Genomic DNA, 27520 nt, shown 5'->3' with positions numbered 1-27520 from the left:
ACCCCACAACGTGCGATGGACCGGCGTCAAGGACACGGTCAAGTATGCGGCTGAATTGACATTCTCGCCGAAGCACGGAAAAGGACATTCTTTTTCACAATCCTTGATTGTTATGTTACATCATATGTGCGTGTCCATTCGTCGGGAGGTTGTTTACACCACTCACATGAAATGTTTGTTGGTTAAGGTTTGTTGCTTATATCGCGCGGCGATTCCCCTTGTGCGGAAATCTCTCAACTGTTAGCCAGGACGGCTAAAATTTTTTTTAAAAGGGGGGGGGGGGGGGGTGTAATAACACAATGGGGCCAACCTGGAGTACGAGTGGACTCGTATGTATGAGAAAGATCTAGAATAGGGGCGTGGCCACGAAGGGTTGATAGGGCGCATGCGCGGGAGATTCGGGGGCTTCTGGGGTAGGGACCAGGGCTGATGGAATGGGGGCATCTGGTTCCCTGAAAATAAAGATTTCCCCTGACAAGTTCGTCGGGCGTCGCTCATTACATGAAAGAATTAGCATGTTCTGTTTACGTGACAAACCACACTAAATTGGTTGTGTTGGGTGGTGGTCGGTCTAGCGACACATTTGTATTTACACGATCCAACCCAAAAACCCCATTTATTATGGATATTATGAATTAATGTGTAGCTACCGAACTGGACATATGCTCTAGAGTTCGGAAGTGCTACATATGCATGGTCTTCAATTCCTTGCAAAAGGTTTCTCTATTTGGTTTTTCTCCATCTTAGCATAAAGGGTAAAACATTCTTATTTTTTTCTTCATACTTTGATACTGGCAAAAAGGTCCAATTCTGCACTCCCACCCCTACTCATGTAGGCCTCGTATCGCGTGACAAATAGATGTGTAGTTGCTTAGACGGTAATACCGGCAATGGCAAAAACAAACTAAATAGACTCGTGTTTACCGAGATAACGTTTTACCTTGCGTGTATTTAGTGAGCCAATATCTAGCCTATCGATTACCTAGTTGTAGTGTTTAGTCTAGATTTTATGCAGTGATACATTGTCAAAGGAGTATCACAGCAGCACCATCGACTGGAAATGCCTGATAATAGATTGGAGTTCAGTACGAGTGATAGTAGATCCGTCCCAATGACCATGTCGGTTCAAGTAGAGCGCAGTATATTGTTATACCGTCAGTTAGTAGATCTTGCCGACCCACCCATACTGGTAATCTGTGAAAGAGCTTTATAGCTCAAATTCCTCCAGTCTAAAATATTCTGATTCCAAGACATTAATTTCAGCACTCTGTGCAGTGTCAAGTGTCAGATCTTTGTACAATTGTAACAGTGTTATTGGGTCAAGATGCACAGTTCCCATGCAGTAGCTGGGAATATCGGCTTCATGCCAATAGGGGGCAACAGAGGGGCTGTGCCCCAGTGCTGAGAGTCTATGGGCCATAGGGTGCAACGGTTACCCTATGGAACAGGATGTAAAAGGGGCAGACTCCAGACCCAGGAGGGGGGCTAGGGGATGACATCATCCCCAGATCCTTCGAAGGTTCGAGAAGGTGTGGTTAGGGCAGAGCGAGCCACGGCTCTGTATAAAAGCCGTACCTCTGGATGGTCCTGGCAGTCACATCTAGCTGAAGACAAGAAGCCTCCTGAAGACTGAAGAGCCCCAAGGGCAGGGCCGTACCCATAGCAAGGATCATCTCCAGCTTATATACCAGTGAAGATTCAAGCTTCACTCACGGAGGACTTGTAGATTAGCCAGCAAGAGGCATAGTAGTCTGGAGAGTAACCTCCATAGCATATTGGGTGTGAGGGGCCGTTACACCTCCGTGTTAAGTGCGGATTGTTCAATAAAAACTTGCCTCAAGCCTTCTAGTTATTTAACCCACTACAAAATGTTAGTAACAGCAGATATCCGTAGTGGAGGTTTTTTGGGTTAGATTGCAATCCGACCAAAAAAAACTTATGGATGACATTGGTCGCTAAAGCCTACGTGTTAAACTATCCCTAATGTGTCAGTAACAGTAAATCACCTGGAAGCCTACCCCCAATGCAATTCAGCTTTGCAACCTTGTCACCTCTGCAATCTGTACGAGCCCAGGAGATCTTCACAACCTTGCTTGGCTTGTGACGAGACCTGCAAGTCTTGAGACCTCTGCAGGCCTGCTCAACCCCGTCTGCAACCTGTGTGGGTGTTTTGTTGCAACCTACGCACATTGCTCTGCTTGTTGCAAGACCTGCAAGTCTGACCTATGAGCTTGCAACGTTGGCAGCCATAATGGCCAGTGTCCGAGACTTCAGCCTAGACTCACCCCTACTTTCATGGCGCACGAGTGGAGTATAATCACTAGATAGACGGTCAAGTTAGAACAGGATTAACACCAATCGAGTTCTACCTTTAACAATCTTATATTCTTAAGGCTTTCATTAAAGCAACGTTGATAGGTTAAGAACATACAAATAAACGGTTTCAATCACGACAAGCAATTGCCATCAGGAGAAAAAAACTATTGCTTGTGCTGCAATTGAAATGTCATAGTTTGTTACTTTTGTTGTTTTCTTTGAACCTATTTACACTTTACTGAAAGACCCAAGAAGGAATTCCTTCACTCATGAAAGCTTTAAGTCAAGATTTAACCATCTTGTTTGTTATGCATTGTGCACTTGCCCAGAAACCCTCGGAAATAATGTCATGATACCTCATGTTCTCCGATTAATCTTCACTTTGTACGTCGAATCTGGTTACCTTGATAGAACTGTGATGCAAAGGAGAAAGGTAAGCAAGGTATTGGTCGTTTAACTTGTGCTCTCGTTTATTTTACACTGCTTCCAACCCCCCTTAAAAAAAGGTTTGGGCCTTTAGTTTCATTTTTATATCGTTGGAGGCAATAGCCAAACACTACCCTCAGGATTGGCAAGCATGTAGCACCTTCCTCTCCAATTCTCAAAATCTTACTAGTGATAATCTGCAACCACGTCTAAATCACCTGCATCATTGTTCTATTACCTTGGTCTAGCTGGGAATGTCAGGGTAGGTGTACATCCTTTTGTAACGGAAGTTGCACATTTGTCAAAGGATCCATAGTATAAAAGGTCAGTTTGTGCCAGCTAAAAGGGTAAAAACCTATTACTAGGATCCAGTGTTTGACCGTGTGCAAGTTAAGATCTCTCCATGTGTAGCCACAGCGCCGACTGCTGTACAGCAGCAGGTGTGCACTTAGCGCACACGCCGTTCAGCATACGGTGTGTGCCTGCAGGGCAGAGGAACTGGGGCAAGGGTCACAGTAGACATCGTGGCAAGGCCCCTGCAACCCTCTGGTGGGTTCGAGAAGGGAGGCGTGGCTAGGGCAGAGCCAAGCCAAGGGGAACATAAGCAGCAGAGAGTGACGGCCCCCGGGCTGTCGGTTCCAGGAGTGGACTCCTCCCGTCGTTGCCGTCACAGTAGTTGGCTGTCCGGTCGACGCAACGTGGGCAGGGTCGTATCGAGGCCAGGCCGTACGGGTCGCGAGAGGGGGCCGGAGTGGGTGGGATGAATCTAAAGACGGTGCCTCCAACTACCTCGTCTTTAACTGTGTGCACTGCACACCACCCACCGAGGGAAAAGCAAAGGGCTAAGACACTACATTTATTGCATACAAAGCTGGTCATTGAGATCTGTACACAGCTTGGTCACAATGCTCAAAAGTAGGTACAACGCAAAACCAAGCAGCAGTTCCAAATACCAGTGCAGACCCTCAAGGCAGACTCCGTTAGAGCTTGAGCCAGAGTAGGATTTTAGCTCTGCCTGTAAAGTAAAGGCAATTGCAAGCTCAGCAGCTACTGTAAATTAAAACAGGTACCATTGAAGGGCTCTTTAGCAAAGACGTGGACTGCATCCAAATAAGCAAGCTCTTGCACTAATTGAAACAGCTGTTCAAAGCCAGTTAAAAGGGCTTGTCCAGCCTCTAGCTACACCAATTAGGAATGTATTTCAGTGCCCGATTTGGTTAAAACATAAGCAGAGTATGTTAAATGCCCAACCTCCATAGTGAAGGCAACCCAGAAGTTGCAAATACAACCTAGCCCATTTCCATCAACTTTTTTTAAAACTGGATTGAGAAGGTGGGGGGGGGGCAATGTCTTGGCATTCATGGTCCGATTAGATTAAGTCATTAACTGAAGAAAAAAAAAAGCTTATAGCAACTGAAAACACATTGCAAAATATGCATGCTGCAATAGCCAAAGGGAGAATTGGACCAGAATATGGATGTCCAATGTGGGGTGGAGAACTAGGAGTCTGCAAGAGCTGGAAAGCCACATTTAAATATTCATGAATAACACATTCCTGCGGAGCTGGTAGGAACGTTGGGTTGCTCGGTCAATGGCCAGGGTCAAGGGCAGCGTGGTGCATTCCGCAAATATGCCCGACTGAGGGCAGGCACAAGTCAGCGTGAGTAGGTTAAATGTTGAGTTTTACAAGGGCACCACAGGGTGACCAGCCCCTCCCCACCCAGCCTCACCTCTCCCACGTGGACAGACATCCAGACAATTAATCAGCTGCCTCCTGTGAATTAATCCTGGTTGGGCTTCCAGTCCACTGCGTTCCCTACCAGTAAAATAATTTCATAAAAGTAATTACCAGAAACAGTAACAAGCAGACAAGCACAAAAAAAAAACTGATTGAAACAGATAGTGGGCTTGTGTAGGACTTTGCTGGAAAAGGGAAGATGTCCAATAGTTAAGACTGGTGCCAAGGGCAAAAAGGAGAGCGCTCCCAAGATGACCATTGGTAGAGTGAGGCGATCAACTTGCAGGGCTAACATTTGGTAGTGTAATCCCAGGACTGGAAGTATAGCAACTGCACATGAAGGCCCAAGGTTAGTGGATTGACCACAAATATTGGTCTTGGAATTGTCAGCGCATGGCGTTTTTGCCCACCTCGTAAAGTTATATTTGAGGCTACTGCAAAAATACGAATTACCTTTTTTGCAGCATATCTCCAAAGCAAAAATGTCAATCAGTTGCTACTAGTCCGTATAGTATTTAGGAAGCCATTTCCAGCATTTATCATTGAATGTATAAATGTTAAAGACACAGGCAAGGGTCATTTGATGCAGTATACAACCTTTATTGCCACATTTCCAAACAGTCCATGCATTTACAAGAAATAATGTTGACGTACGTGTAAATTTTGGATTCTGTCATACAATGCAAAACCAATTTCATCTGCTCAGTGATCGATGGACGGCAGCAACTGCAGGAGGCCTGCAGTTCTCCAGATTCAATGTCAACTCTGTTAAGATAAAAAAATGAAATTAATTATTATTATTTACAAGCGTCAACTGTTTTACATGGAACTATTGCACTTGCTGAAATAATATTGCATTGTGTATTGGATCGGGTACATTGTTGGCGAATGGGTCCTCGCAACGTTAATGTGATTCTACCGGTGTTTCCAGTATAAAAGCATTAGGAATTGCCTAGTTTTAAAATTGTTTAATTTACATCAAAGATTGAGCAAGTTGCCTAGGGGTTAAACGAGTACGTTTGACAAGTCGGCAGTAATCCTAAAAAGCCTGGTTCATTATAGGAATGCAGAATTTACCACTGGTTGTGGAAAAGGAGCCGATTTACAGAAATAGGGGAAGCTTTAGCTTGGCCAAAAAAATTACTGGAACAATTTTTGGGCTGTGGAGAATTGGTTTACTTTTTTGTAAAAGGTCAGATTGGCAAGTCCCGTATCCCAGAAGGAATAATCTGATTTGCGTTGTTTTTTTACCATGGCGCTTATCAAGAATTTTTAAAAAGTGCCCCCCCCCCCCCCCCCCAGAATGTTGTTTACCTCTTCCACCCTCCATATATTATAAGTCCCCCCCATCCCGATTTGGACATCAGCCTTGATTCTACCTACGTATGGTTCTGAAGCGCTGAAAGCCCCCGCCCCTCCGGCCACCGCAGTTTGTCCCCCTACCGAAACTGATGTGTTGTGCTAGTCCCAAAACATGATTTTTGTCCGTTGTACCAAAATCAGGACCATTGCGATGGAGTGTTGTTGCCCACATTTTGAAAAGTGTGATAATACACCCGACAAGGATGTTGAAAAGCGTTTGCCTACTTAAAAATCGTATAGCATTTGTCCAGAAGCTACGTGCTAAAATGAACCAAATGTAAAACACCAACCCTTTGATCACTCACATCGTTGTTGTTTGACAGGTTCCCTCACAAAAAGACGTGGTGAAGTTTTTTGGTTGACAACCCGGCACATCTTTCACAGTGGTCTCTTCAAACATCCGACAAGACGAATTTTGGAGTGCTGAACAAAAAGTCAAAGATAAAAATCTGTTACAATTTTTTTTTTTAGGTTTGCATACTGTGTAAGTGAAAAGAAAAGGAGAATCTTACAGCAACTTGAACAGCAGCCATAGTCATCCTTTGTCACGGTTCCCTGAAAATATGAACACCAGTTTGAAATGCATCAAGTTACTTCCAGCCAGGAGTCGTCATTTGAAGATCAAGCCTACATCCCAGGCATGAGCTGCAAATCTACCTGTGGTTTAAAGGACAATTGGCCAACATGGTCAATTTAGTCTTTTCTAGACAGTATTGCTAAAAAAGAGATGTGCTTGTGTATCACTGCTAACGTAACGTTTGATCCATCAGTGGACTTGACAAAAAACATTGCCTTCCAGTGCAAGCTTAAAAGTCCAACACCATTAGATGCTTGACTAAATGTTCTGAAACCATTGCAAATATGAAGATTTAAAAAAAGTGTAATATTTTATGCTTTGTGATTATACGAATCAAAACTTCGTAATGCATTGCTGCAAAAAAGGCACTGTCCATGGGAATTAAAAGATACTTACAGGTTGACACGAGTTGACATTAAAGGCTGCACTACAAAAGATCCTCGTCTCGACAACAGAAGCTTGTCCCAAAGAACTCTTGCATGTAAAGAGTGTGCAGTTATCACCTGGCTTGGTCCAATTGGCACCAATCTAAAAAGAACACCGTAAAAAAAGGTGTTGGACACCCAATTTATAGCTTCTATTAACACGCCTTTGGGAATACATCATGTAGCTGGAAAATCGAGCCATAAATATAATTCTAGGTTTTACATAACATTTAGTCTTTGGGAATGCACTGCTGGGAAGCCTCCCAATCACACCATGTGGTTTGAGGGAGTTGTGCAACCACAATGCTGGTTCGTGGGTTTTGAAATGTGGGGCGCAAAGATATTGTAACCCGGAAGTAAATGGATAATTAGGATGCTAGACTGCCTTCCTGCCCAGTGCACGTTTAGGACATGCCAACAATTGCAATAGATAGTTCACACATGAAAACAGAAGTGCTTCAACATCGAGATGCATTAAGGAAATTTACATTTTTGAAAGTGTACTGGATAGGCACATTTAGGTTGAATAAAGCTATTTTGTAGTACATAAGCACACCACATGTTTTAATGCATGTGTCTGTTAGCATTATCGTATTTTTCCCGCATTACACAACTCGCAGACGCATTTACCCTGCAAAGTGTTTAAAACAAATTTCAGATCGCCCGCACCTCCATATATCGCACATGCATTCATAGCTTTAACGTCATTACCGCAGCTTAATGCCATTAATATTCCACTATCAATTGTTAACATTAAAATCATAACGTGCATAAAGAAAACACAGCAGGAAATGAGCGAACTTAACAGTAAATATCCAATAAACAAAACACGTAACTGGTAGATAGTTTTAGTACTGGTAGATTGCGCATTGCACAGACAATAGCTGCACTACGGTGACGCCATTGTCTCGCCCCCCCAAATCCCACCTCGCCCCCCAGCTGCCGGTAAACAAAGTGCCCACTTCAAACAGTCGTTTGATTGTACAAACAACTCGAACAATTTAAAACGTGATCGTGTAATTTTAGTGTTGAGTGGTTTATGCAGCAGTGCTTTAGTCAAAAGTAAGTGTTGCATAGTGAATAGTCCTACCATGAAAAAAAGTTATGCCACACGTAAAATATTTTTGGGCTAGCCCGCACCTCCATATACCCCGCAGGGTCTTGTTTTGTAAAAAGTGGTATACTCCACAGGTTAAGTGGGAAAATATAGTAGCGTTAACAGGTGTCCACACCAGGTGGCCACTCGCCAGGATGGCATGGAGGATCTTTTGTGCCATTTGAATTTCCAAATCAAAGTCAAAAGACTTAAAGGCACATTCAAAAGCCAAAGCTTTGAGATTGGTTCAGCTTTTACCAGCACTAGGTTCTTTCCCACGTCCATATGTACAAAAGCTTTACAAATAGGTTGGACGGAGGAGTTTGAAAAAGTAGAAATGTCCTAATTACCGCATAGGCCTGTCCTCCAGCCACACAGATATCTGATCGTGGAACTGAAAAGACAAAAACGGTAGCCACCTTTCAGCAACAAGGTTAGAGTAAATGAGCTAATATTGTCAAACGTTTCATGCACAGGAACTTAAAATACAGAATTCCCTACCACTCACTTTTGTTCCTCTTCTCCTTATCAAGCCCACATTCTGGCTCAGTCCTTATGCAAGTGAGGCACAGCCCAATTTTCTTCTCTTTCCAGAACCCAATTCGAGTTTGGGCTCGTGGGGAAAATGTCTGTACCCCCCCCCCCTTTATAGGTTGTGCCCTGTACTAGGCTCTTGGTTAAGTAAAAACCATTTAGCACTTAGTTGGCATATCACGTGAATATTCAACTGCTAAAAAGTCCAAGGGAATCCATTTAAAACGTTGACTCGAAATATGGCTTATGTTTTTAGCTGCAGCTTAAAAGGATGAGGCCAAAACAAAAGCAGGCAGCTTAATTTGTTAAAAGGTAATCCTACGAGACATGTAATGCACATTTTCTCATGCAAATAAAATTTACAGTACTTGAAAATGTTACGGCAGTGGTGTTTATGGGTTAAATAGAATACATTGGACCTGAAGCAAGAGCCTAAATGATAATAAGTCTATTGCATTGCACAGGGGAGCAGTGGATTAAAAGTATATCCACTAGATAAAATAGAGAGCAAGGCATTTTCCAATTGAAAAATCACAATGGATCAGAGTTTCTCACCACACGAGTAGCTGGAGCAGCAGTTTTGCCCATACAGCACTGTGTTGAGGGTTTCAAAGGGACTACAGCTTGGTGGCAGAGCACACTGCACGGGTTTGCAAATGGATTCCAGTGTTTGTGCATCGCAAACACAAGCCATGCAGTCGCTTTGCCACCAATCGCCAGCCTGTATAAAACAAATGAGGCTCAATTTAAGGGTTACACATGAACCAGAAATGTTCTAAAGTTACTTCTCCATTTGAAGGCGGCAAGTGGCTTGTGGTAGAATAGTTTAAGTGCATGAAATATGGCCAGGTTATATACAAGCCATTCTTCTAAGATTCACACAGCAGTGCTGGTTAGTGTCTGAACACCGAAGGCATTAAAAGTCGGCGTTATCGTTTTGGTAAAAAAAAAAAAAAGGTTTTAAATCATTGTCCAAAATTGTTTTTAAAAAATCGTCACTCAAAACGGCTTTAAGTGGCAGAGACAGTTTTCAAACATTCGGTCAGGACCCAAGGGGGTCATCTCAGGAGGATTGGGGGGGGGGGGGGTCACACAAAGCAAGGATCCCACAACTAATGTACAATTTTAAACGGTGGTAAAGCAAAATCTAAGGCAGAGCTGTTTGTCATTTTTAGCTGCATTTGTCACTTGGGGCAAGCCTAGCTCTGGTCAAAACATCCGATTAGTTTAGTTGGATCACAGCTTTAATTGGGAGACGAGTATTGCGGGAATTGCAGTTGTGCAATGCGAGTAACACCACGTGCAATATGGAGCGTTATTCAATCTGCTTATTATCCCTGAAAGAACTTCAAACCAAAACAATGATAGGCAAATTGGACATTTTACATACAGGGAAAGCCAAGCGTTTTTTCTCAAAGCAGGAAAGGAGCTATCGTGTCAGTAGGTGAGTTTCACCGAGAAATTTTAAGCATCTTAAGAGCTACTGGCTTGCTTAGGCTAGGGATCTATAGACAAATGCAGAAGGTTGTTGTTACCTCTGTGCCATGGTGAAAAATGGGGAAGACAAATGTCTATACCACTGTCAGAGTAATCTTGATAATTCAGGCAAACAGCTGAATACCCAAAATGCACCCCTGTTTAGGCATGTCAAATTGATGAGAAGGTTGTGCTGCACATTTTTGGCTCGTGTGCTACATTTGGGAGGATGTCACTTGACTAATAGCTGTTAAAGGATGAAGCCGTTGATGTCAACTGAACTGCATTAAACCTCGTACACCACATGCACGTCCATTTGCAAAATTGTGAAGACACGGGATGGGCGAGTTTATATGGGGGGGGGGGCTCAAAACGTCAGAGAGGGTAGAGATGTCTAAATAATTAAGTGCCGTCTCACATTTGCAATAGATGTCAGAGGAGTGTCGATTCTGATCAGAAGATGGCATTGCCAGATTTCACTTGCATTTGGGAAATTGATTAGGATGAGTATATGCATTTATTAAACGGAGCGATTGAAGCATAGCATGGGGAAAGGTGTAGACCAAGTTTAACTATGCTCCTTTACTCGCTAAAAGTTCTAGAAAGGAAATGAGTACCCCCACCTCAGGGTGAGACTACTCTGCATCTGCAGGGGGACTTAACCCCTCTTTCTCACTATGGATGAGTTTGATTGGGTGCAGCTCATTTCAAGGCCAGCCTGAAATAATGGATCTGCCAGCTGGAGTCAAACAGCACGTTCAAAATTTCATGGATCGACTTTTACATGTCACCTTCCCTTTCATTGCAAAGTACTCCAATGATCAAAGTATGCAACGAAATGGATGGCACCCCTTCAAAGGATGTACATGGTATAAAGGTAGAGTCTTTTATGTTGTTCAAGAACAGATTGATTCGATGTTACAACGCAAGTGGGATGTGCAATAAACGACAGTTAGATTTATAATCCGTTCACGTTTTACGTGACCTGGCAAGGAGAGCATTTAGGTTTCTTCCTTTAAAACCCGTTTATATTCCATTCAATAATCAATTTTAAAAAGTGCAATAACATTTGATATTTCTTTAAAAATGGCCCTCGTCAGGGGTCGTATGCATTCATTATAAAGGAAATCATATTGGAAGAGTTGACGTGCTAGTTTAGGCCATTAAATAATGCTGGTGCAAACTTACATTGTAATCACGACCCTTGTAGTAGCAGCTCTGTCGGGGTGTGGTGATGGTGGACTGATATGTGGTAGGTGGGCTGCTCATTGTGGGTGCCGTTGTAGATGGGCACAGCTCGTGAGAGATGATGAGCGAGCATTTCGATGAACATCTCACATAGGCGCACCAGCCGTTGCCGTCACTTGAGATGTGCACAAGTTCACCTGGGAAGCAAATGTGTATGTCCTGTTACCATACGAATGAAAAGTAAAATCGAATTAAAACCGAAAAGCTTCAACTTACCAGCATTTATCATCTTGCCTTCAAAGTCACACGTGCATGGCGTGCCTGGGGGAGGAGGAAAGGAATACATAAAACGCATTAACTTGTAGGTTTAAAGCGAATAGTATTGGTTAGTTGATGTCATAAGAATGCATCACAGAAGGGTCCATTAACGGCAATACATTTTCAATTGCTTGGTATTGTTAACGGAGGGGAGCAATAGCAGTGCGGACATGAATTTAACAGCCATAGCTAGTCCCAGCTACAACGTGCCCGTAACATCCCCTGGTTGCCTTCAATGACCAGCGGGGTTATGGCAGCAAAAAAAAAAAAAAACTGAAAGCATTGGGAAGCCTTTATTTTAAAGCTTTGCATTGACAAAGTGCTGTAATTTTTTAAAAGAATCAGGTGGCAGATTCTGCTTGGGTGATGTCAAGGGGGTTGGTAGTAGTCAGTGGAAGATGGTTTCCAGGTGGTAATGCAAGATAGTTGAGATTAAGCAATTTGAAAAACGTGATCGTGCCAAGCTAGCCATAGGATTCATTAACATGGTCAAATAGAAAAAAGGCTACCCAAGGAAGAAAATTCCAGTTTAGAAAGTATATTCCTGATGACTAAATTAGGAATGCAGTAAGCAAGCCAAGGGGGCGATTAATTAAAATTAAATCAGCGTAGCATCTAAGGGTTTCCCCCCCCCACCCCTTCCAAAAACTTTGCAGCCACTGGCTAAAAGGAAGGCTCGTGTAGTAAGGAGATTCAAGCACAATTTGGTACAAGGAGAACCTGGCAAAGCATTCGTGTTCGTTTGTTATGGGAGTGGCTGTAGGTGGCGGTGTCGCCACGGTAGACGTGCCTGTGGACGTAGGTGGCGGCGGTGTCACGGTGGACGTGGTCGTCGGCATCTCCGTAGACGTGGCAGTAGACGTAGGTGGTGGCGGTGTCACGGTAGACGTGGCAGTAGACGTAGGTGGTGGCGGTGTCACAGTAGACGTGGCAGTAGACGTAGGTGGTGGCGGTGTCACAGTAGACGTCGGCATCTCAGTAGACGTGGCAGTAGACGTAGGTGGTAGCGGTGTCACGGTAGACGTGGCAGTAGACGTAGGTGGTGGCGGTGTCACGGTAGACGTCGGCATCTCAGTAGACGTGGCAGTAGACGTAGGTGGTAGCGGTGTCACGGTAGACGTGGCAGTAGACGTAGGTGGTGGCGGTGTCACGGTAGACGTGGCAGTAGACGTAGGTGGTGGCGGTGTCACGGTAGACGTCGGCAACTCAGTAGATGTGGCAGTAGACGTAGGTGGTAGCGGTGTCACAGTAGATGTCGGCAACTCAGTAGACGTAGGTGGTAGCGGTGTCACAGTAGACGTGGCAGTAGACGTAGGTGGTGGCGGTGTCACGGTAGACGTCGGCATCTCAGTAGACGTGGCAGTAGACGTAGGTGGTGGCGGTGTCACGGTAGACGTCGGCATCTCAGTAGACGTGGCAGTAGACGTAGGTGGTGGCGGTGTCACAGTAGACGTCGGCAACTCAGTAGATGTGGCAGTAGACGTAGGTGGTGGCGGTGTCACAGTAGACGTCGGCATCTCAGTAGACGTGGCAGTAGACGTAGGTGGTGGCGGTGTCACGGTAGACGTCGGCATCTCAGTAGACGTGGCAGTAGACGTAGGTGGTGGCGGTGTCACAGTAGACGTCGGCAACTCAGTAGATGTGGCAGTAGACGTAGGTGGTGGCGGTGTCACAGTAGACGTCGGCATCTCAGTAGACGTGGCAGTAGACGTAGGTGGTGGCGGTGTCACGGTAGACGTGGCAGTAGACGTAGGTGGTGGCGGTGTCACGGTAGACGTCGGCATCTCAGTAGACGTGGCAGTAGACGTAGGTGGTGGCGGTGTCACAGTAGACGTCGGCATCTCAGTAGACGTGGCAGTAGACGTAGGTGGTGGCGGTGTCACGGTAGACGTGGCAGTAGACGTAGGTGGTGGCGGTGTCACGGTAGACGTCGGCATCTCAGTAGACGTGGCAGTAGACGTAGGTGGTGGCGGTGTCACGGTAGACGTGGCAGTAGACGTAGGTGGTGGCGGCGTAATGGTAGACGTGGACGTTGGCATCTCAGTAGATGTGGCAGTGGACGTAGGTGGTGGTGTCACGGTAGAAGTGGCAGTAGATGTAGGTGGTGGCGTTATGGTAGACGTGGCAGTGGTTGCCAATGAAGTTGAAGGCATTGTGGTTGTGCCTATGGTTGACAGAGGCACAATATATCAAGTTTCCACAATGTCATGGAATACTTGTAGGTGCAAAAGGCAGTTGTTGCTTTCATCAGGGCAAGACCCTTCGACCATTGCATGCATGTCATTTTATACTCTACCTCCCCAAAAACAAGTTGGATAAGAGGTTTACAAGTTTCATAACCAATAACAAGATCTTGAAAATACAAGTCAACCCTTGGGTAATACAAATGCACACTAAGGTTCGGCTACAAAAGGATGCACTTACTTATTTCAGGAATGCACGAACCATTGCAACTTATTTTTCCTTCAGGACAATAGCAGCCTTCTTCATCTTGTATGGTAGAAACTACACTGCTGCAGAATCAGAAAGCAGAAAATGTAATGAGGACAGGTATTTGAAAGCTTTGGCTGTGCAAAGTTTAGGGGGGGGGTGGGGAAGATAAATTACCCATTGGAGCAGGACTTCACAATCTTTGGACCTTGCGGCATATACTGTCCGTTAGTGCAGTTGTAGCCTAAACCAAAAGAGGATCAAAAATGAAGCAATGATATGAAAAATGTTTATAAAATATAACAGAAACGGTTTTGAAAAAACAAATCTGAAAAAATTGCTGGGCCAGAGGCAAATGGCACACTAGCATTGTATTAAAACATGAAGCCGACGATATTTTGTCTTTAGGTTTAATGACCAGTTACCACACGGTCAAAATAATGAATATTACCACAAGTTCCATTGGTGGCACTACGCCAGTCAACGTTGTAGCCCAGTTGGGCACACTTTTCTGCTGCTGCTTGAATACTTGGGCAGCCAGCCTGAGAGGAATTCACTTGGCACAGATCATACTTGCACGTGACCAGGAACTCTTGCAGGCTCACCACCTTTGAACAGTTTAAGAACATGCTGCAGAGGGGAAAAGGGGAGGTGGAAGAAGCAGCAGCCTTGAAAATCCATTGCCAAACCAAGATGGTACAAGGGATAGAGCAAAGGTTTGGGAAGATCCAATTAGGAGGAGTCGCGTGAACAATGGCTTGGATAATGAATGGCCCCTTATTCGAAGTCCCACTGCCAACAATTGTTTTGAGCACATGGGTTAAGGAAAACAAAATGTGCACAAGCATCATTACAACTACTCTGAATATTATGCAGCTAAATTCTAGGAGGGCTGCAAGTGTCTTGTTATCCACGATTTGGTTCTAGAGGGGACTTCTAAATGGCCGTACAGAGGAAAATGTAAACAAGCAAATTGGGAAAAGGTACATGGACAAATTGGGGGGGGGGGGGGGGGTGTGGAAGAGATATGCACAAGTCATGTAAAGCATATACACGTGCATTGCAATTCAGACGACTTAGATCCCTTACGTGCTGTTGATGGCGCCGCACACCGACATGTTCATTTGGCACGGAGCCGGCGTCGTTGAGGGTGTGCAGCTCTGGTTCTTGCTGGAGTTGAACGCCGAGGAGAGGCAGTGAGGCTTTGTAACGTCACGTACGGCCCAGCTCGAGGCAGTGCTGGGGCAGCACGACGCAGGCTCTGCAGTGCCATTCCACCAGGCACAATCATCGTTGGACAAGTTGTTGCAAACGCCTGGATGTGAAAGGAAGAAACTTAGTGCATGCGTGGATAATGCTATTCTCTTCTTTTATTTGCATCTGATACAGGACACTGGTTCTTGTGGCAAGCCACGTAGGTAGAAAACGACGTTTTGATAACACAAGCCTTCGTCTTCAGGTGAAATTGCGACAGCTGTGATGTCTGCTGCCTTGTGAAGAGGAGCTTTTACCAGCAAGAGCTTATACAAGCTTTAGAAAAGGCAACTTGTATACACTCTTGCCTGGTGAAAGCTTTTCACAAGGCAGCAGACATTGCGACTGTTGTGGTTTTCACCTGAAGACGATGGCTTGGTGTTGCTATCGAAACGTCGCGATTTATTGTTTCTACCTATGCGACTTGCTAAAAGAACCAAGAGTATGATTTCTGCAGTCACTTCAAATCAAGGACACGCATTGTTTATTTCTGCAGCGACTGGATGGCTATGCACTCGCATTAGTTGAAGCAATTAAGGCCAAGGCATCAGTCGGAGCTAAGAAACCCATTGCCAAAAGGCTTACAAAAAATAAAGCATATGATTTCTGGAAATGTTAAAAGAATTAGCTGTAGTCTTAACTACACATGTTATTCACCCGTCCAAGTTTGGCATTGCAATGCCTAAACCCCGTTTAGGATGGGTGCAAGTTTACATTGTCATCTACCTTTGGATGCAGATCAAAAACCATTTGTACTTGCTAATGGAAGTATTAGTGGCAAAGGCACCTAGAAAAGTCAGCAAGTGCATAACAGATTTAGGAGACCCATGGCTTTTGTAATGCCTAGCATGACAACTTACCACATTGTCCTTGGGTGTTGTTTTTAAATAAATCATATGGCAAGTAGATGGAGAACATATCGCCAGTGAATGAGATGGTTGCATCTATGGCAGGGATGGCCACCTTCACCACAATGCGACTGGAGGTAATGTCAATCCCATTCGATGACAAGGGTGGCGTCACCAGTATGTTGTTGAAGTATACCTTCAAAAAGCAATTGCATAATCATTTTAGCAAACAGCTATTAGCAGCGTCAATTGTACATACAATTAAGTAAGGATACTTTTAATTTTACGTATTGACCTCGTACAAGCTTTAATTTTAGAGCCAGGTGGGTGTTTGTTTAGTGCCAAATGGAGTTGTTTGGAAGCAAATCAACAGGTCAGACCTTTTCAAATTAAGCTTGCACTTGGTTGTTAAAGTAAATGCAAGTGTTAACTGGTAATTAGAAAACGTACCGTGATGATGTTCTGCCTTCTCCCCAGAGTGGCTGGGATGCTCATGTTGACAGAGTTCCCATTGTAGTTGACAACGAGGCCCCTGACAAAAGAGGCTGGGTTTCCACGGGTGAATTGATAATTGTCGAGGAGGATCGTAAGGTTCTGTTGCTTAATTCTCTCCTCCATCAGGATGTAAGTGCAGTCCTCCAGGAAGGTGTACTGAACACCATCAAATGTGATGTAATGGGGGTCTCCCCATCCCTGGCATTTGCCTTTTTGCAATTCCAGACAAAAAAAGGCCCATTAGACAGATAGTTCATAGTTAAATATACGACATGTCAGCATGGTTCTTTATTATCTGGCATGGATCCACCAGTGAAAGTGTTCATTTGGAGGACTAACATGCTTGGGTGAAGAGACTGCCTGCCTCACTTGTGGTGGCAAGCAGATGCACATTCTGGAAAAAGTCAGCCATGTAACAACGTTTGACATGTTAGATTATAGAGCGTATAATAGGTGCAACGCTGCTGGAGGAATAGTTGGCACATTTCTCAACTCTGCAGTGTAAATTAGGGTGTGGTGGGGTCCTCGCATTAATGTTTGGCAAATGTATAAGGAGCCCAAAAACTAAGCAATTTTAGGTGGGGTTCCTATAAATGCAACTGCATCTAAAAGATGGAACAGGAAGCGGTTATGCAATTTAAAGACGTGCCGGATTGAACACAAAAAACAGGAGACCGAGGCAAACAGGTTTGCTGGTGGTGTTTAACCCAATGGAGCAGTGTACAAAGCAGCATATACTCACATTGGCATTGCCATGTACAGCAACCATCGCTGTCAGAAACGCTGCGTACAAAAGAACAGTTGGGCTTTGTGGATTCGCTGCAAGTCTTCACAGTGTAGGTGACGTTGTTGCCGACACAAGTGGCATTCGTACAGTTGTTCACTTTCCAAGTCTCCATATGCTGGGGAAGGATATGCGATGCATAAATTAGGACTAGTATTACAGAGTTCTGTAAAGAAAGGCTATGTTGTGAGGAATTTTTAAGGCAGTTCAAGTTGAATCTTAAAAACATGGTGGCATTTTTAATGCCAGGCTCAGAAAGTCCCCTACAGACTAAGGTATGGCTTGGTCACATGTTAAATGTGGATGAAAATTAGTGCATATCCAATACTACATCGTCAGAAAATATTGCAGAAATGGGTTTGCATGCCATGTACCATGTCTATTTAGTATGGCAGTGCTAAAATCATTTTTTTTAAAAGGCAGCTTAAATTTATGGCACTACCGATGTGCAAGACTGATAACCGAGACCCAAATTGGATTAAGAGTCAGGCAAGAATTAATAAACTGGGTAGGGCAATTAAGTGTTTATCCATTAGTAAAGCAAGCACGTACCCTATACAGTGCACCTACCATTAAAGATGTCCAAATTAAATCCAACTGCAGAGAAGCATGTTTTTTATAAGAAGCATGCCCATTAATTTAAGCCATCCCAGTTAGATCATACAAAACCCTGTTACCTGTCGTGGAGGGACAAGGGAATAGCATCCACTCCCCGTGGTGAACGCAGGCGATGTTGCTGTCGTGGAACATTGGACAGGAGGAAAGCCAGGTTCAGTGCCAGCTTTGGATCATTTTTATAAAATTTGCACAAACTGGCCAGATGTTTGGCCCTTTGCACTGCATTCAGGCTACATTTTATACAAGGCATGATTTTTCAAACCCAAAATGCATTACCCATCCACGTGTATATGAAAGAGAACCATATGCTTGAAGGTGAACTGGTAGACACGAACTATACCTGGATAGAAACCAGAGTCGCCATCCAAGTGTTAATGTATTACGGAATTAAAATGTACTCCACAGCTAGTGTATGAAAAACATATCGCAATGTACATAGCCAGCCGTGCTAAGGTGGTGTTGCACTTGTTCAAATGAGCGAAGCACAGATTAATTTCGGCCAGTCGGTCGTTTTGCATGTGTTCATAGCCACTTTGCACATGGGACAAGTATTGACCTTCACTTGCATAGCCAATGAATGTATTTTAATCGTCGAGTACACCGAATTGTTGATGTTATGTAAAACCACTGCACAGTCATACAATCTCAATTTAGTCCATTGCATCGCCCTGTACAAGGCAGCTGTGATCAAGGATATTCTCATTGGGCTAGTTTTAGGGCAACGAACGGCCGTCAGCAGTTCAATTGTTACCTGTGATGGTGGGAGTTGTAGACGGACACAAGGTGTCTCTGCCAATCATTCCGGCGTCGGTACATATTCCCGTGACGTTGCACAGCGAACCGAGATCGGTGTATATATAGACGATTTCACCTGGCTTAAATTGGTGTCCATTGTAGACGCAGCAGACTACATGCAGGAGACAAGTCGTGGCATTATAAACGTCCCAATTAATCAAGTACCGTGTTGTAATTAAGAGTTGCTTTTAAGGACCTGCATTTGTAATTGCGTCATCATTTATATTCTTGGTTCTTTCGGTAAAGTCACGTAGAATGGAAGCAAAAATAAAATATAAAACAATAAAATTCACGACGTTTCGATTGCAACACACGCAATCATCAGGTGTGAAAATCAGCAAGAAAATTCACACCTGATGATTGCTTGTGTTGCAGTCGAAACGTCGTGAGAATTGTATTGTTTTATATTTTTATTATTTTGTTTCGCTTCTACGCGACTTTACCAAAAGAACCAAGTATGAATCCCTGCAGTCACGAAAGCTTTAAAGCAAAACGTAATCATTTGTTGTATAACTATTGTCATTACCACATCGTGCAGTTTCATGATTGTATGTACTCTAGAAACGATATTTTTACAGCTTTAATACGAATATATACTCACCATTGGCTGTAGCACAGTGAAGCTGCCCCATAGTACAGTTGCTGAAATACATTAAATTGTCAAAGATAATGTAAATAAGACCAAAGCAGGTGCAAGATACCAGTTTGGGAGGCATTGGTCAGTAAAGGAAATGCATCTTTGGGAGGACATCGCTAGCAGTGCTGAAAGTAGATCACAAGAATGGCAGTTGCAATGGAAGCGAGGGGATGAGGCCAATAAAGGACTGGTGGATTAAAAAGGGACTAACTTTGTGGCATGATAGATTGGAGGTCATTGTTGGGAAGTCATGCAGCAGTATATAGATCATAGATGTAAATGATAAAACGTTCAAACTTAGAGCTTCAGGTCGAGTAATACTGTACACAGCATGGTAAGGAGGGATGCTTACCATATCTGGCACGTGTCCCTGCTCACCAAAGTACCACCAGGAAGGACTATCGTGTCATTTAGCTCACAGCTGCAGTTCTCCCTTGGCACGCAGTGCAAGGTGCGTTCATCCAAGTATGTAGCATTTGAACATTTAGGGTAGCAGCCTGTCATGGAAGACAATGTCACGTGGTAATGGTTTTACACGTTGGTGAAATGTATCATACCAGATGCAAAATAGAAAGCTCTACAATAGCACTATTTGTAATTATAATCTAAGAGCCAAGGAATTGCATCAAGACCACCCGAGACAGCATCGTGTTGCAATATCATGGCCACAACCGCATTTTACATATAACGTAGTTTGCACTGAAAGCAGTCACCATGAACAAGAGGGAAGAATCAAACACAAGCAGGTTAAGCATTTCCCCCTGCACACCCCCATCTATATTTAAGTGTAGAGCACTAGCAGCTTCCTTGTAAATTACAACTAAGAGCATCCAAGACGGCTGCAGAAGTATCTGAAAGCGCACGATGTACTGTTAGCCAAAAGCTGCTGCTTAAAAAAACACCAACTCATGACCAAGATGGCGTGATTGTTTATGCCCGAGAACAGCAAGGTATTGTGGCAAGCACTTGCATAAACAAGTGCTACTTCATGTACGTGTCAATAACGTTGGAAGTCTCCGCTGTGAAAACTGCAGGACAGTTTTGCACGAGGCAACGATTACATTAGTAAACGGTTTAAATTATTCCCTTTGTCGTGCAAATATTTGGAGGCAACCGATCTTTCTACCCAAGGTTGTACACCAATTTGCGACTCTGGCCCATGGACTAGTCAGGCCTGAAGCCAGTAAGTGGGTGGTAAAGTCAAGACCATGCCAAAATATTAAAATCAAGAATGTTCAAGTCGAATTTACTTCATATAATGTGCAGAGAATGTCTAGAACTGGATGAGGTACCAAACAAACCTTGCTTATTTGGTTCTGGATCAGTCAATTGAAAAGCATGTGCATTCACCTTCAAGCCTTGGGAAGTCACCCAGGTTGATGCCTTCTGGATCGTCACAAGTTTTGGTGTTGACAGTGCCACATGGATGGTAGTGCCAGGTGCATGCGTTGGGGTCATTATAGAAGTCACAGAAAACAGCTGGCAAAAAACAGGAGCAATCAGGGGTGTCATTTAGGTGCTAAAGTTAAGTAACAGACTACTTTAAGTTAGGTAAACCATATTTTTCAATGTTTGGAATGTCCCATATGAATCTTTACAAGCAAAATGCATTTCAAAACAGCATTGTTAGAGGTCAGAAGTTACTCATGCACTCGTGGAAAAGTTGAGTCACAGGTGTTGGGGCGCATACACCAAGACAGTTGCAGATATTCCAAACTCATGAAATTACTGGAAGCTTGCCAAAGGTGAAGTGTAGACATGACCCAAGGTCTGTGTCCAACCCCTTGGATTTCCACCCATGGGAGGTTCTCCATTATTAGAACAGGGTAGGTCAACCCGAATATTTGTATGATAATCAGTCTATGGACTCCGGCCTGTTGTCCAGCAGCAGCTTTGTCCCAGCAGGAAAAACGCACCACATGGAGGCACACGAGGGGACAAAATGGACATTCTAGGCAGTGCATGCGTGTTTTTCAGGTGTCACTCACGGCATAAGTCCGGGGTCCTCCAATGGATGCACAGGCCAACCGCATTGCATGCTTCTGCATAGGCAGCCACTACAGTGCAGAAGAGCTTGCACTCCAAGTCAGTGTTGCATGCACACGAGTCACGTACACAGGCCTCGTAGTATGGCACGTAGTCCACCTTCCCCCCCCCCCCCCATACAAGGGTGGCATGAAAGCCAGACATTAGCACTAGGTAAACATTTTTTCTTTGCAAGGCGTGTATGGAAAAGGCCAGCTGTAGTTTATACTAGCAAAAAAAATACGAGCTAACTAGGCATACACAATTGCATTTTTGGGTACAAAGGCTGCAGAGCAATAAAAGAAAATTGCATAGAATAAATTGGTGTTAGGTATAAGCCACTTCACCCTGCAAACATTGTTCTCAGAAACTTGCACAATTCAAGCAACCACGCTGCAATTAGTGAGTGGCAAAGCGTACCTCTCCGTGGCATGATGCAAACACCCCACTGCTAAGGAGGCTGCACTCCCGCTCGGCCGATGCCTTGCGGTTAAAGTTCAGCACACAAGAAGGGACTTCCTCGCCCATATCTGGGCATGTATCGTCGGCCTTCCAGCTGTTCCCAAACTGAAGCGCATTAGCCGACACCGAGTGGTCCCGCATGGTGAAGTCGTCAGACACATCCCCGTTGTACTTGCCACAAAGGCCACACAGCTCATTCTAGGAAGAACAATTACATTGCGTTAGACTAGTTTAAAAATTTCCAGCACACCCATGACAAGAATTTAGTGTACATGTTAGCACACATTTAGACAATGTGCACCGCAACCAAGCTTATTGTATAGACATACAAGCCTGGGGTGGACGTGCAACTACGGTTTGTATGCCCAAGTTACAAATGAGTGTAAATGTCTCAATAGCGAAAGTGCTCCGTGAAGACCATCTTCCTAAAAATGGCAGCATAAACAATGGAAAGAGAGTTGGTAATTAAATAAATATGTATGGCTCACCTTCCTGTCCGGGGTGACCTTGATGAACAGGGTTGTCTTGCGGTCCCAGACTAGTTTTATTCCATTTGCAGCATCGACAATTAGGTACAGCCCAACAGAATAAACCCTAAATCTGTGTGTGCTGCTAATACTCTTGGACCTGAGAGAGAATGAATAGGTCCCATCTGCCAATGTTATCTCTTGGTCCTGGGAATAGAAAACAACATTCTAAATTTCAGAAAGCAAAAGTTGGGCAACTTTAATGCGATTTGAATTGCGAGTGCACAGTCTTGCCTGCAGGAAGAATCTTATGGATTTGGAGCAAGTGGACAAGGTACTGCGACACAGTACGTTCTCCACGGTGATCTGGAACGTTCCATTTTGTGGACTGGTGCCACAGTAGTCCTATGAACGAAACAAAGTTTGATATGTAGACATGTTAAATATAAAGATTTGTGCGTCTCGTTATAAGGGGGAGAAAAAAGGTCTATACCTGTGCTACTACGTATTCACAGGAGTATCCATTAAACAAGAAACCCTTTCCGTCAAATGTGGTGTAATGGCCATTTCCAAATGTCTTGCAGATGGCGGCACAGTAGTTCTTGGTGCAGTTCCAGAAACCATTGGAGCAGTTGCTGAAATGCAAATGACAATGCATTATGTAGTAAGCACAATCTACCCACAAATGCCAAACCAAGTCAAAAGGGAGAAGCTTTCATTGTCCATTGGAGGGTTAGCATTTGGGAAGGAAACTGGAGAATTCTATAGAATAGTTGTCAATATTCACACAACCAAGGTCAATAACCTGGGGTGAATTTATCCATTAGATGACCAAAACAGGCTTAGCATCTACATAACAGCCAGGTGTCTTTTTAGGCAGGCATTTTCCAAGATGCATTGTGGGTTTATGAGTAAAGGTTAAAGGTTTGGAATTTCCAAATGTATTAAGGAAAATTGGTGCATTTAAAAATAAGTCTGTGCCACTACAAATATATTCCAAATCTAAAGCACATCCTGTTGTAGACTATACAACTAAACTTGTGAATACCTCCCTAATATAGGTGACAACACCTAAAAAGGCAAAATACCAATTTCAACAACTCTAAAACCCGAGGTTAATTTAGCCTTACAGCTCAAATTGACAAGAAAGTCAAGCATGCATACACCAACCGTGGCTTTTCGCCCCATTGTCAGACCCATTAACATCCTTACCATTGGTTGCAATCAACTTGGATCGAATCCCCAGGTGCATATGTAATGCCATTGTGCTGGCACGGGCAAAAATGTGGTTGGACACAAGTGTCATTGCGAGTTCTCACAAGGTCTTTTGGACAAACGCAGCCTGGATAGCACCGTATGCCGAGCTGGACATGCAAACAAAAAAATCGGTTTAACACTCAGCACTTCAACTGTATTTGCTTTTATACATACAAAAATTGAATCATTGTCAAAGATATTGGTAGTATGATCACACCCATCAAATGACAATACTACCAAGGCTAGGTCCAAAATGGCCATGATTAAACAAGGCCAGAAGGTTAGGTCATCACCGCATTGAATATTTGGGAACAAAATGGTAGAGCTTGGTGCATTGCTAAATTCTGCAACCCAGTTGCTGGACTACTTTGCAGTGGAATGTCGCATCTAAAAATATGTTGGCCTCTGGAGATTGAGGAAGGCTTCAAAATGAATATTTGGGTGCAAAGTGCCAACATCAGCAATGGGTAACCCATGTGACCAGGGGCTCCTCATGGCCACAACCCTTGAAATGTACTTGTGTGCTTCCCCCACAAGACTGCACTTCTGTTTAGATCTCCAGAATCAAGTCTTTCCAGGAGAGATGTTGCAACGCTATACAAGCCAAAAAGCTGGCAAAAGTCTAAAAGGTCGGTTTTTGCTCAGGCGTAAAAGGATATTTAATGGCCACTGAAGGGACAAGGCACATTTGTATGGTTAATATACCTGCAGTAGTAACAAGGGCAGTCAAATTAAATCAACTCTTGCAACAAACAGTACTTCCAGGCCACAAATGATGAATTTGGGAATATGGACACTTACACATGGGGGTTCCTGCAACTCGCAGGTTCTCTCACAAGCCTTCCCATAAACGCCACTCTGGCTGTTGATGCAGTCGGTATAAACCATTGGGGGATTACATTCTGTTGAGAAAGGAGAAAACCACCTTGAAAAAGACAATGGTGTCAAGAGCCCATGTTTTGTATTCTTACCCTCCATGAAAAGGGAGCAACCCCCCCCCCCTCCCATTAACATGGAAGCGTTAGTATATGAAAAAAAACCACAAGGCAATACAAAAGTATATTACAACGGTCAGCAATTTCAACGGGGGTTCTGGGAAATGCTCTTCACCAGGTTGAAAACAAATGGGTTCAAGAGCCTTTTAATCTACAAATTAAAGGGCTGCAAAATTCTGCACATTTATGGTAAGATGTACGATTTATGATAGCTCATACCTGGGTAATCTTGGCAACGCAGTATTCCATTCTTACAATAACTGAAATGGAGGAATGTTTGGGTTAAGCATACGAATTCACATTTGCATCAAATTATAGCCTATGAAAATGGACAGCGACATTGCCCGTGTGAAGTCAAATTTGATGTATTGCAAGCCATAGCTATGTTTGCTTGCAGGATGTTATGGAAATTTGTAGACGTGCCGTTTTAGCTTTGTAATGTTTTTGGCATACATGTTAGGAATTAAAAGGTCCGTCAATCAAAAAAACCGGTACATTCTAAACCCCAGAAGGTGAAGCTTAGTGTTTCCCCTTAAAGTGATACACAATATTTACTATATGGGCCTGAAGAGTGAGAGATGGCATATTCCACTGGCCATTCCGAAAAAAAATGGAGACTGCAGTAGAAGGGCTGTTCGAGTACAAGATAGTTACCTGGCACCTATAACCAGTGCACTCATGCAGGAGGAATTTGCGACGTGAATTGTTGGCAAAATTGCCTAAGTGTACAAATTGAATACCGCCTTCAATTACCTACACAAGATAATTTTCATAAAAGAATATGCACCCAAGGTGAAGCAACGTTACAGAAATTGTATCAATTTAAATATTTATATCTACTAGAATATATTTTTTAAAGCCACAATGTACAGTGCAAAAGGTTAAGGTCTTGGACTATGGTAAATGTACGCGTTTTTGCATACATTACATAAATGCATGGCGTTTTTGTCAAACTATGAGCTGTATAGCAGAGCAGCAAGAATAAAGAATTACAGAGTATGGTGGTGTAACCTCATGTATAATTGCCCCAGCAGGGGACTACAGGCAGTTGACAGTGCAAATGCGAATCAGTACAGCAATCCTTTGCTTAACGTGGAACAAAACCACATTAAACTTTAGGCATGACTGACCATGTACAGACACTGCACAATTTGAGTCGCTGCCTAACGCCCATTATACTTTCGAGGCATTTAGTTTCCGTAATCATTTGGTATCGAGAGAAGTCTGCACAAGTGCTTCTACAAGTCAACAATTTAAAAATGCTTAATTGTGATGTTGAAAAATGCAAATCTCTAGCAGTAGAACACTTGGGACGTACGCCATATTTTAAAAACTTGGGAGGCCCATTTTGAAAAGGTTTTGCTGGGATTTAATCAACCATTACAGGTCTGCCTTCCCTAATAAGATTCCACTCATTCTATAGCCACTGCAGTCCTTCCAAATCTTTGTTCAGAACTTTAAATCATTAAAATCAAAATGAACGTGCATGCTTCATTTGGTGCAGGGAAAGAACATTACGGCGGTCGACACTGGGAAGATGGTTAAGCTTTGCACGTACCAAGAAAGACCATTTATGTAGACAAATGCGCCTGGTTGGACCTTCTCGCCATTCAGGAAACAGGGACAGCGAGACACAGAAACACATGTCCCTTGGTCGTCAGCATACAGCCCCCTAGGGCACTGGCAACCTTCCACAGGCACATCAGTCACGGTGCATGCTACACCTTGGTTGCTCAGAGAGCGGCATGTTCGTTTACAGCCATCACTGGCGTAACTAAACAACTGGTTCTGTAGACACCCCACCAGTGAATCTGAAAGAAAAAAAGTAGTATCATTCCGTTAGCCGTTTAAAGTCAATAGAATTTAGGAGTCAAGTAAACAGGCAAATCTTGATATTCTTATGTAGATGAGGAATTGCCGAATTCATAGCAGACAAGCCAATAAAAATATGGCATACAACTGGCCTGCCGATCGTTGCCGAGCTTAAAAACGCTATTGTTGCAACCCTTGGAATTGCCAGGTTAACAAACCCACAACGTGACTATGCGGCGCATTGGAATGTATGGACTGGCTAGGAATGACGCATCAAATCAATGCAAATTCCTGGGTCTCTATCATAGTGCGCTCGTGGCAATGTTAAAGGTATAATTAAAATTTGTCCTGCTAGTCGCCAGTCAATTCAGCACTTGCAAATGACTGGAGGTTGCACACCAAGCAGAATGTCATTCATTCAAATGGCGAACATGGTGGGCAACTGCCCATACGATTAGGTGAGAGCTGGTCAATTGCAGAACCCTTCATCTTACCCAATATCCCAGACATTTTTTAATTGGAAGCAATATTCTTAGACCCCTTCCCAAAATGGTAGTTTTAAGTGCAGCATTACCAGTGGCTCTCCTCCATCCATGCAGCACATTGCCCTTGGATGCACAGGCACGGGCATAGGCAAACTGAGTGTCCGTCACACAATCCTGGCCTGCTGGGCAGCTGCACGCATCTGACATGCACCTCTGACCACACGGTAAAGGACAAAGTTCCAATCATGCAATCACTGTATTTGCCCATACTCTTAGAGGGAAGGGGGTCCAGAGCAGTAGAGCCTCCTTCTCGGGCAGTCATTTTTCCAATGGCCAGACTACACTGAATGAATTGAACTATCGTATTCAATTATAATACGTGGATAAGAAAAATGCATCCATTACAAATCGCCATAGTATGGAGATGAAATTATGGACCTTTATAAAAGCCAGGAACCCCACAAATTTTAAGATCAAAACCTGAAGTTTCCAAGCTTGCAGAAACCTTGATTGCCACCATTTAAAGCGAATGTATTAGTTACAATAAGTGCATGCATGTTTTTTTAAAATAAACGAGCTTCATTAACAAAGTATTACCTTGTAGTATCTGTAGGGGTCTAGTAGGTGATGGCATTGTGCAAATACTCCAGAAGGTGCTCGTAAAATGGAACACTTGCGCTCGGCGCTTTCCGCTGGCGAA

At 43.7% G+C, this 27520-nt stretch overlaps 1 protein-coding gene across 2 annotated transcripts in view; it reads right to left on the bottom strand.

The window, feature by feature from the left end:
• Positions 1-5059: 5059 nt before the first annotated feature.
• LOC116940102 (mucin-5B-like) overlaps positions 5060-27520 on the bottom strand; it is a 31591-nt gene continuing 9130 nt past the window's right edge. For both annotated transcript variants that reach the window (XM_076065334.1, XM_032949435.2), the window contains exons 15-46: positions 27418-27512; positions 26910-27033; positions 26082-26334; positions 24743-24783; positions 24330-24430; positions 23484-23635; positions 22765-22906; positions 22566-22676; positions 22293-22478; positions 21763-22002; positions 21306-21462; positions 20668-20796; positions 19670-19814; positions 19282-19322; positions 18637-18792; positions 17945-18003; positions 17226-17385; positions 16439-16692; positions 16001-16184; positions 14976-15201; positions 14338-14516; positions 14064-14130; positions 13881-13969; positions 12247-13620; positions 11415-11459; positions 11139-11335; positions 9030-9195; positions 8291-8334; positions 6816-6947; positions 6355-6397; positions 6148-6265; positions 5060-5245 (exon numbers count right to left, since the gene is read on the bottom strand). In XM_076065334.1, the coding sequence (XP_075921449.1) occupies positions 5080-5245; positions 6148-6265; positions 6355-6397; positions 6816-6947; positions 8291-8334; positions 9030-9195; positions 11139-11335; positions 11415-11459; positions 12247-13620; positions 13881-13969; positions 14064-14130; positions 14338-14516; positions 14976-15201; positions 16001-16184; positions 16439-16692; positions 17226-17385; positions 17945-18003; positions 18637-18792; positions 19282-19322; positions 19670-19814; positions 20668-20796; positions 21306-21462; positions 21763-22002; positions 22293-22478; positions 22566-22676; positions 22765-22906; positions 23484-23635; positions 24330-24430; positions 24743-24783; positions 26082-26334; positions 26910-27033; positions 27418-27512 (5576 nt within the window). In that variant the 3' untranslated portion in view covers positions 5060-5079. The remainder of the gene's footprint in view (positions 5246-6147; positions 6266-6354; positions 6398-6815; positions 6948-8290; positions 8335-9029; positions 9196-11138; positions 11336-11414; positions 11460-12246; positions 13621-13880; positions 13970-14063; positions 14131-14337; positions 14517-14975; positions 15202-16000; positions 16185-16438; positions 16693-17225; positions 17386-17944; positions 18004-18636; positions 18793-19281; positions 19323-19669; positions 19815-20667; positions 20797-21305; positions 21463-21762; positions 22003-22292; positions 22479-22565; positions 22677-22764; positions 22907-23483; positions 23636-24329; positions 24431-24742; positions 24784-26081; positions 26335-26909; positions 27034-27417; positions 27513-27520) is intronic.

The sequence above is a fragment of the Petromyzon marinus genome, chromosome 7 (assembly GCF_048934315.1).
Source record: "Petromyzon marinus isolate PM22_M1 ecotype Great Lakes invasive population chromosome 7, UKy_Petmar_22M1.pri1.0, whole genome shotgun sequence".
NCBI lineage: Eukaryota > Metazoa > Chordata > Hyperoartia > Petromyzontiformes > Petromyzontidae > Petromyzon > Petromyzon marinus.
The sequence above is the reverse complement of the archived record's forward strand: the minus strand, read 5'-3'. Positions and strand labels throughout refer to the sequence as shown.